Source organism: Rhamphochromis longiceps, linkage group LG18, assembly GCF_057381845.1.
Source record: "Rhamphochromis longiceps isolate RC_006_pf linkage group LG18, R_longiceps_female_GT1.1, whole genome shotgun sequence".
NCBI lineage: Eukaryota > Metazoa > Chordata > Actinopteri > Cichliformes > Cichlidae > Rhamphochromis > Rhamphochromis longiceps.
The window spans coordinates 37,815,975-37,826,248 of NC_140574.1; the positions used below are offsets into that span (position 1 = coordinate 37,815,975).

At 46.9% G+C, this 10,274-nt stretch overlaps 1 protein-coding gene across 2 annotated transcripts in view; it reads left to right on the plus strand.

Annotated features, from left to right (window-relative positions):
* Positions 1–9,393, plus strand: part of LOC146648888 (solute carrier family 53 member 1) — a 35,613-nt gene extending 26,220 nt beyond the window's left edge. Inside the window, exons 7-16 of one of the 2 annotated variants that reach the window (XM_085390220.1) lie at positions 2,240–2,321; positions 5,865–5,954; positions 6,070–6,167; positions 6,287–6,466; positions 6,561–6,723; positions 6,798–6,992; positions 7,122–7,285; positions 7,487–7,626; positions 7,767–7,988; positions 8,792–9,393. In XM_085390220.1, coding sequence (XP_085246346.1) covers positions 2,240–2,321; positions 5,865–5,954; positions 6,070–6,167; positions 6,287–6,466; positions 6,561–6,723; positions 6,798–6,992; positions 7,122–7,285; positions 7,487–7,626; positions 7,767–7,988; positions 8,792–8,846 — 1,389 coding nt within the window. In that variant the 3' untranslated portion in view covers positions 8,847–9,393. The remainder of the gene's footprint in view (positions 1–2,239; positions 2,322–5,864; positions 5,955–6,069; positions 6,168–6,286; positions 6,467–6,560; positions 6,724–6,797; positions 6,993–7,121; positions 7,286–7,486; positions 7,627–7,766; positions 7,989–8,791) is intronic. The other variant, XM_085390222.1, reaches the window with a different exon arrangement.
* Positions 9,394–10,274: the final 881 nt, after the last annotated feature.

Genomic DNA, 10,274 nt, shown 5'->3' on the forward strand with positions numbered 1-10,274 from the left:
CATCCTTTACAGGAGCATCGAGTTTCCACTGTGGAATAATGATGATTATCTGCAGCTCAGCGCTGTGAGAGGCGTGGTCTTTGTGATTGGGGCCGCCTTCTTCATCATGTACTTGTATGGTGATGACTTCTGTTGATGACCCCTCAGCTGCTGTGAGCACTGGCTGCCTTGTTAGCTTCGTTGTTAATTTCTCCAGATCAGAGAGGGTTAGTGACGGGTGGGCGTGGTTTTTTCAACCTGCGCGGGGTTTTAAACAAACAGCCCCTGAAGCTGCCTTATGACTCGATGCTGGGAAGCATTTGACCGGGTGCATCTGTTTTATGCTCTCAATACATTTGGATTTGGCCCTAATTTCATTTCATGGGTTCAGTTTCTTTCCTCCTCACCTCTGAGGCACGTGTTACAACAAGTCCGCTATTGTCTTCTTATTTCCCACTTCTCCGTGGTACGAGACCAGGATCTCCCTTATCGCGTCTTCTTTTTATCAATCAAACCGTTGGTGATTAAACTGCGAGCTGACAGTTGCATTAAGGGCATCTTCAGAGCTGACCGGGAGCACAAAATACTTCTATGCTGACGACCTCCTGATGTCAGAGCCTTCATGCTCTCTTCCTCGGGCTCTCGCCGGTTTGAATGTTTTGGCCATATTTCAGGCTACAAGTTGAACCTGCATAAAAGTGACCTTCTCTGTGTCCACTCTGTAGCCAGGAAGATTGATGAAAGCTCTTTATGAAAGACACTTTGTCGCGCAGCTCGAGAGTACCAAGATCTTCAGAGATGGACCAGTTTACTGCTGTCATTAACTGGCTGCATCAGTCCTATCAAAATGAACATACGGCCCAAGTTCCTTTATTTGCAGTGTGTCCCATGCTACTTACCCAATAAGTATTTTATAACACTGACTAAGCATATCTCTGCATTTGTTTTTACTGGCAAAAGTCCACGAAAGGTTTCATGCAGAGAACTAGGCCAAACTTTCAGTCTTGTTATTGGGCAGCAAATATTTGCTGTACTGGATGAGTAGTTCTACTGCAGAGACTCCAGCTTGGCTCCAAAGTGAGTCTGAGCTTTGTTGAGTCCTCTCCCATTAGATCTGTGCACCTGTGTAACCCTGCATGACGCTCAGAATCTGCCTGCAATGTAGGAAAAGGTTGGGGTTACACTTAATGCCAATTAAAGCACCTATCAGCTCAAATCACATGTTCCCACCCTCCATGATGGACTTTAAAATACGGGAAAGTAAAGGCCTTAGAAATGGCAAAGACCTTTTTGTAGCTGGGGTTGTTGCCTCGTTCACGCAGCTCCTGAAGCTGTTTAATGATCCTCAGCAACATATTTTCCACTATTTACAAATTCTCCACTTTGTAAAGAGCCGATTTCCTTCATTTCAGGAACTACCCGAGGAAACGTCTTTGGATAAAATGATTAATATGAACATTCATAAGAGATTAAAGGAATCTGCGCGATATTATTAGAGATCCTTCTCTCTCCATCCTTAAAGCACAGGGGCAGAGACCCTGGGATGACTCTGGCGATCTTCTCTCCAGAGGCTTCACTCTTCTTCTGTGTGCCAGGCATGAGCTGCAGTTCAAGGTCCTACACTGATTACATATCTCCAAGGAAAGGTTAGCCAAGTTCTCTGCAGGAGCTGAGCCCGGTGTGACAGGTTCACGCCTTCATACTTTGTGGATGTGCCCCGATCCTTATGACTATTGGCTGTCTGTGTTTAGCACCCTTTCACAGATATAAACGTTAAATGTGATCCTCGTGCTCTAACGGCTGTCGTTGGGATGATGCCTGAAAACATCACTCTGCCAAAATACTCTTCACTTCTGTTGCCTTTGCTTCACTCATTGCAAGGCGCCCTATGCTTTGAAGATGAAGCAGGAAGCTCCTCCCACACGTGAACAGTGGCGTGCAGAGCTCGTCAGGTTTTTGCATTTGGCAAAGATGAGATGTACACTGGCAGGTTCCTTCTCAGGACCGGATAATATCTCTATATCACCATCATAGTTAACTGTACACTGAATGTCCCTTATGCATTTAAATATTTGTGTTTGTTGTTTGTTTGTTTTCCTTCTTTCTGTTGTCTTTTGGGGGTGTTGTAAATACTGAACAGCAAAGTACTGCATGTTCGAAGTGTTGCTGTTAGCTGCTGTGACTGAAAATAAAAGAAGAAGCAGAGCTGGTCGCGCTGCACAGCTGTGCAGGTGCTGTAACCGTGTCCGTGTGTCCACAGCCTGCTCCTGCCTGGACCACCTTCAGAGTCGGCCTTTACTGCGGAGTCTTCCTCGTCTTATTGGTCGTTGTGGTCATCACAGGTAAAACACAGTGACCTTTGTAACACTGAAGTGTCTCGTTTATACTTCCTGGAATCTGACTGTGTTTGTGGACAGGCCAGAAATATGTAAGTGTTATTCTGGTCGTCATGGGACGCGCGTGTCACAGGTGCTGTTTTAACCCAGACACTGGGCAAGTTTCAGACGGCTTTACAGTTTCTTCTGATTGCTTAAGCACATTTTTTGTAACTATTGGCTAATTTTGCAAAACTCTTCACACAAATAAGAAAACCTGTCACCCAATAATCAAAACATTGTAGTTCTCTTGTAAAAGCAAACACAGCTAGATTAACTCTCCACACCTTCGTAAAAATGGTGTTTCCGTATCAAACAGTGCACACAAGCCATCATCTACTAAGCACACAATGCGCCAACTGCACACTGATGGTATGAATACAAAACACATCTGGCTTTTGCTTTCTCTGTGCACAAGGTAGGCTATGTCAGTTTGAGCTCATACTTCTGTCATAGATCCATAAGCATAGAGGGATCCAAACTTCAAGTACTGGTGTTTATTCAAACACATCAAAACAAACACAAGTGTTTATTTCCAAGTATAGGATTATTTGCAATCGCCATAATGACTATATGGGTTACTTGGTCTGCAGTGAACATGCTTCCTCTGCCCCCAGCATCTGGTCATCTAGCAATTCTGTAAAGTAACAACTTCAGTATTTTTACATCAATGGTATTGGTGTGTTTCTCATTAGCATATGGCAGTGCTACAAATCTTTGTGCGAAGTGACTGTACTAACCGATTCTCATTTCAAGATGTCCTTATGGTGCTTGCTACAGTGTAGCGGCTCGAGTTAGGCTGGACCCGTTGGCCAGCTACCCTCAGGGTCATTCCACGGTTGATTACATGGTCCACTATTGTAGCTCTGATGTCATCAGTGATTCTATTTCTTACTCTTCCTACCCTTCCTCTCCCCCCTCCTCATCTTCCTCTCCCTCCTCCTCGTCTTCCTCTTGCTCCTCCTTGTCCTTGTCGTCCTCTTCATCCTACTTCTTCCTCTCCCCCCTCCTCATCTTCCTCTCCCTCCTCCTCGTCTTCCTCTTGCTCCTCCTTGTCCTTGTCATCCTCTTCATCCTACTTCTTCACCTCCACGTCCTCTTCCTCGGCCTCCTCTACTTCTCACTCTTCCTGCTCCCTCCATTGTACTCCGCACACACAGCTTACCTGTATTATAGTGCTTAGGCTGATTGCAAAGTGAACTAATTATCTAAAAAAGTTTTCACATGTGAAAGTGTGCCAGACAGTTGGCAGATTAGTGTTAATGATAGCCATACATGTGTATACTTTTGCTAGGAGTGTGTTGGAAATTTGGTAATTGAGTGTTGTGCAGTGAATTGTGCCTACAGTTTTGCAAAGTGTGTGTTACAAAATTGCAAACTGAGTGCAAAGCAGTTTTTGTGCTTTTAGTTTTGCAAACTCAGTGAGTGGTTTTGCTATAAGTCTGAATAGTTTTGGAGATTGTGCTACAGGAATCACAGTTAGGGTTTAAGCATTCAGAAAAAACTGTATTTGCAATCGCCATAATGACTCTATGGGTTACTTGGTCTGCAGTGAACATGCTTCCTCTGCCCCAGCATCTGGTCATCTAGCAATTCTGTAAAGTAACAATTTCAGTATTTTTACATCAATGGTATTGGTGTGTTTCTCATCAGCATATGGCAGTGCTACAAATCTTTGTGCGAAGTGACTGTACTCACCGATTCTCATTTCAAGATGTCCTTATGGTGCTTGCTACAGTGTAGCGGCTCGAGTTAGGCTGGACCCGTTGGCCAGCTACCCTCAGGGTCATTCCACGGTTGATTACATGGTCCACTATTGTAGCTCTGATGTCATCAGCAATTCTATTTCTTACTCTTCCTACCCTTCCTCTCCCCCCTCCTCATCTTCCTCTCCCCCCTCCTCGTCTTCCTCTTGCTCCTCCTTGTCCTTGTCGTCCTCTTCATCCTACATCCTACTTCTTCACCTCCACGTCCTCTTCCTCGGCCTCCTCTACTTCTCACACTTTCTGCTCCCTCCATTGTACTCCGCACACACAGCTTACCTGTATTATAGTGCTTAGGCTGATTGCAAAGTGAACTAATTATCTAGAAAAGTTTTCACATGTGAAAGTGTGCCAGACAGTTGGCAAGTTAGTGTTAATGATAGCCATACATGTGTATACTTTTGCTAGGAGTGTGTTGGAAATTTGGTAATTGAGTGTTGTGCAGTGAATTGTGCCTACAGTTTTGCAAAGTGTGTGTTACAAAATTGCAAACTGAGTGCAAAGCAGTTTTTGTGCTTTTAGTTTTGCAAACTCAGTGAGTGGTTTTGCTATAAGTCTGAATGGTTTTAGAGATTGTGCTACAGGAATCACAGTTAGGGTTTAAGCATTCAGAAAAAACTGTAATGCTTTGGCTCAGGGCTGTCACACTGTGGGCCACAAACAGCCCACGGACCAGTGACGCGCCCCCTACTGTCAGTGTGAAGACGTCACATATTGAACTGTTTTTCTACACGATAAAGAAAGAAACCTGTCAGCACGACTCTTTGGATTTAACTGACATACCCGTCCAGTTTTTGTCTCCTATAGTAGAAAGTCCAGAGTCCATTATTATTATTATTATTATTATTATTTCTATAACAATAATAATAATAATACTTTATTACGCCACAGGAAAAAGGAGACTTTTGTGAGAGAAGGGAGAAATAAATGATTCTGGAATATCAGCATCCTGGTGGGAGGTGAGAAAGATGGAGCAAGCGTGACAGCACTACAGCGGTCTGTAAAGTTAGTGTTACTACAGTCGTATTATTAAGGCATCAGGTGAGAATGAAGAGAGAGACTAAAGTATACACCACAGTAACTCACCAGTAATACATTTCTGTGAATGTGAGGAACAGTAGTGTGTAAAGTTGTGGAGGGAAAGACCAGTGTTGTTTATGCAGCACCCTAACAGGCGCCTCAGGGTGCTGCACATTGTAAGGTAGACCCCACAATGACACATGCAGAGAAAACCCAACAGTCATGTGACGAGTGACAGTGGAAGGAAACCTGCAGTAGGACCAGGCTCAGGCTCCTTCCTGCTGACATCAGAAACAAAGATTTCATGATTTCCACAGGAACAGGCAGGAGCAGTGGAAAACGATGTAGGTCGTAATTATGAGTGAGCAGCACACTTCCACCTCTGATAAGCATCTTAAATCTGCACAACAACGGGAGCAGAAGAAGGACGAGCAGAGAGATGATTGGCCTTTCTTTGTATTCACTTGTGTTGTTGTGATTGTTTAGTTGTGTTTTGGGGGTTTTAGGGTGACTTGTAACAGTATCCACAGGAAACAAATGACTGACGTGCCGTCCCATCCTCCAGTAGAACCATCATGAATGTTGGTTTCCACTTGTTGTTGTGCAGATAAACAAAAGTCTGTTTGCAGACATGCTGCAGACTCCTCACATCAGGCACTTTGTTTTTGCTCTGTGCAGTTTTGCTCGGTATTGATGGTGCTGTCTCCTGATTGGTCTTTGTCATTAGTAGCTGTGGGGACAGATCGTTCTGATGTTTGGCCTATGGTCCGAATCTACAGAGGAGGCTTCCTGTTAATAGAATTCCTCTTCCTGTTAGGTATGGACACACAGACACTCTCACACTGTAGCTTATGTGCCAAGTTTGGAGTCGAGTTAGTCATCAACTCATATCAGAGACAGGAAGTTAAAAAAACAACTCTTTTGTCTTGTAGGCATCAACACTTACGGCTGGAGGCAAGCAGGCGTCAACCATGTGCTCATATTTGAACTGAACCCCAGAAACAACCTGTCCCATCAGCATCTGTTTGAGGTCAGAGGTCAGATTGAACCAAAGAAAGAAGTCGTGTTCTCATAGAGATGATTTAACGATCTGTGGGCCGTGGCCCCCTCCACGGGGAGAGGATGCTGACTGAGTCATTGTGTGTGCAGATTGCAGGTCTGCTGGGGGTGCTGTGGTGCGTAAGCCTGCTGTCCTGTCTCTTCAGCGACAAGATCCTGGTGCCGATGCAGGCCAACCCTCTGGCTCTCTATGGGCTCTTCTTTCTTTTCCTCATCAACCCCTTCAAGACCTGCTACTACAAGTCACGCTTCTGGCTGCTCAAACTTCTGGTAATGGCCCTGACCAGAGTCTTTACATCATACCTTTTGTGTGGTTAAGCTTTTATTCTGAAGAGGGCTCTTCCTGTGACGTCTTCCTCCGCAGTTTCGAGTGGTGACGGCTCCGTTTCACCGCGTTGGCTTTGCAGACTTCTGGCTGGCTGACCAGCTCAACTCTCTGGTGGTGGTGCTGATGGACCTGGAGTACATGATCTGTTTCTACAGCTTTGAGCTGGACTGGACCAAACACAACGGGCTCATCAGCAGAGGTGAGGCTCCGAGATGCTCGCTGCTCACGCGCACGTGTCGGAGCAAACCGGTGGCTAAATGTCGTCCTCTTCAGGTAACGATGTGTGCAACTCGTACTCGTATGGCGTTCGGGCGGTGATCAAGTGTCTTCCTGCGTGGTTCCGATTCGTCCAGTGTCTGCGCCGTTACCGTGACACCAAGCGGGCCTTCCCTCATCTGGTTAATGCTGGCAAATATTCCACCACCTTCTTCGCTGTTACCTTCTCCGCCCTCTACAGCACACACAAAGGTAGGCTGACAGATGCCGTGTTATAAGGCAATGCCATCCTGAGCTCATTCTCTCCTCTGTGTTGTTATTATGGGATGGAGCTCTAATGGCAGGCTGTAACTGGAGAACACTCTGATGTCCCGCCCACAGACGCAGGCTCGGAGGCCCAGATCTTCTTCTATCTGTATATTGGCTGTTTGGCGCTGAGCTCGTGTTACACTCTGGTCTGGGATCTGAAGATGGACTGGGGACTGTTTGACCGCAACGCGGGAGAGAACACCTTCCTGAGAGAGGAGATAGTCTATCCACACAAGGTATTACACCACACAAAGAAGCTGCAGCTCCTCCTGTGGCCACTTTACAAAAGTCGGTGTCCAAATGTCAGGACTTCAGGCTGAACTAAGCAGGCTTGCTGCTGCTAACCCTGTCATCCACAAATCAACAGCAGCACGTGTTGTTATGTAGTCACACAGCATGAATGTGAAGCGCGTGCTCTGTTGTGCGTCCTCCTGCAGGCCTATTACTACAGCGCCATAGTAGAGGACGTGCTGTTACGCTTCGGATGGATCTTAACGGTCACCGTCACCACGCTCGTCACGTTTGACGGCATCTCTGACATCTTTGCTACAGTCCTGGCCCCGCTGGAGGTCTTTCGGTACACAGAGTCTTTTTTCTTTATTCATCCCTTTGGTTTTTCTCATAGTTCATTCCTAACTTTGTGTATCTGCAGGGCCTAGATCAGGAAGTGATAAAGTAACAGAAACTCAGTAACGGGTTAATGTGTGATCCTTGTAGGCGCTTTGTGTGGAACTTCTTCCGCTTGGAGAACGAACATCTGAACAACTGTGGTGAATTCAGAGCCGTCAGAGACATCAGCGTGGCTCCGCTCAACGCCGACGACCAGACCCTCCTGGAGCAGATGATGGACCAGGAGGATGGCGTGAGAAACCGACAGGGCAAGAAGAGCTGGAAGAGGAGCTACAGTATGAGCCTGCGCAGGCCACGCCTGGCCTCGCAGTAAGTCTTTTCCCCGTCTGTCTGTCCTGCTGAGTGCAGGCGTGGGCCCCTCAGTCACGGCAGAGGAGACGCATGTTTCATCAGCGTGCACAGAAGGCCGTCGACCCCACGTAGAACAATGTAGCTTCATGCAAAACAGAGAAACTGCAACGTCATTTATTATAGATACAGTCAGCGCAGTGATCTGTGGGGGGGTTAGCTCGTGGTCCTGCAAAGGTTAGCTATCTCAGGTAGTTGTTTACTTGCATAGCAATCTGTTTCATGGTAAAACCACAGCCTGATAATCTGTGAAGACCTCTGGTTATTATGTTCACACGTAAACCACTGACTCAGAAAACAGATGATTGGATGTTTAGAGGTAAAATCTTGTGTTTGTCTCAGGTTTAAAGCATTCAGTCATTCTGTGATTGCAGAGGAACATCACAGACACATGTGGCAGCGCCTCAGTGTGCAGAGGCACCGCCACATGTGTCTGTGGCAGCTAAAGTGAGAACTGAGTGACGCTGGTGATCCACGGGCCTCCTGCAGCCTGATTGTATAGACAGTATGTTTGATGCCACCTAATTTACACAGTGTAGATCCCAGTGCATACATATCCAGTATAAACATATTACACAAGGAAGATGTGAAAGCAGTGTTGAAGCCACACGACACACGGCTGCGTGTTCAAAGGGCCGTGGCTCCGACACGCGTGTCGCAGCCACGGCTGTGCGAACACGCCTGAGACAGACGACATTAGCTCAGTGATCAGTCGTGGACTTGAGTTCCCACTTTAAGAGCTTCCTTCCTGTTTCTCCTTTTAGGTCCAAGACTCGTGACACCAAGGTTCTGATAGAGGACACGGATGATGACTCCTGACATCAGGCCACGCCCCTCGCCTGGGTCCAGAATTTATTCAAAGGAGGAAACTCCACCTCCTAACTGAGGATTTACCCAGAGAGTGGGCGTTGAGCTCCCAACCAGGGATGAGTTTGAAGCTCGTACCTACGTCATCTTGTTTTTCTCTGCTTGGGTTCAGGACTGCTCGGACGGATGAACTCTGACCTCTTAAACAAACAACCCAGCTACGTGTCCAACCTGCTGTCAACACTCCCCGATGGTGGGCTTATCACTTAAACTCTACTTTACCCAGGCAGCCTCCCAGAGGTGGATTCTTAAACTACACCCACTCCTCCACCGCTGCTCGGGCTCTTCTCGAAGCCTCAGCATAGCACGAGTGAAACACCAGTGACATTTTCCATTTCCCAGTGCCGTCTCAGTGCCACACCACTCCCATACAGGGAGAGGCCAACAGTTTAAGCCTGTTGCTGTCCTTTGGCCATCAGCATCCCCCGCTCCCAGCATCCTGGAAACGACTGGGCAGAGGCCTGTAGTAGGTTATGTAGTAGCTGCAGAAATTAGGAACCACCCTGTACTTTGCCCCTCGGAAGGAAAGCAAAAACACCACAGGGGTTAAAACGAGTCCTCCTCAGCAGACGGTGCTGATGGACATCTGGTAACTGTGGCGTCCCCGTGCTGTTCAGCTTGATCACTCAGTCATCACAGAGCTGCCTACCTGCACCTTACATGCTTTAGAAACATGCACTTTGTAGGAGCGTGAGATGGAGGCCCATCATGTCTCGACACACGGACGGTGATTTTAGTGTTTCATCGTTGGTGGACGTGCAACGCTCAGCCATTATTCACTATAAGGAGACAGAAACGTGGCTTTTTCTTTGTACCTGTTGTTGTAAATGTACCACGGACCAAAGTTCAGTGTGTGTGGAAATATTTAGTGAGTGCCACACAGGAAACACACTGTGTAGTGCTGCCGGCTGTTCAGCTGTGGAGAACGACCATCATCCTGTCGTAGTTCCCACTCACCCGCCCCGGGAAATGGTTTGAATGTACATCACATTATTCGTATAGGTGTAGATCTGCCACCTCGTTGGGTTTGAACAAACTTGTGTTGTCCCCTGAAATCGTGATTTGAAAACCTGAAGACTGTTTGAGTAGAAACAGTTGGTTTGTGCAACATGTCGTCTTTGGGCTGGTTCACTGAAATATGAGGGTGGAGACGAAGGCAGAGGTCACCTGTCTGTCATCAGTGTCTGTCTGTCAGCAGGTGGTGTACTGAAACCTGCTTGGCTACGTGTATGCTAACTTGGGCGTGACGGGGCTGAAGCTTGACAGCAAGAAATGCTGCTCTGAAACAAAGTGTGTGCAGCACGAAGCTGTGAGTCTTAAGAAGGAACAGTCTTAGTTGTTGCCTTTTTGACCTTCCTGCAGCAGGGGAGCGATTCCTGG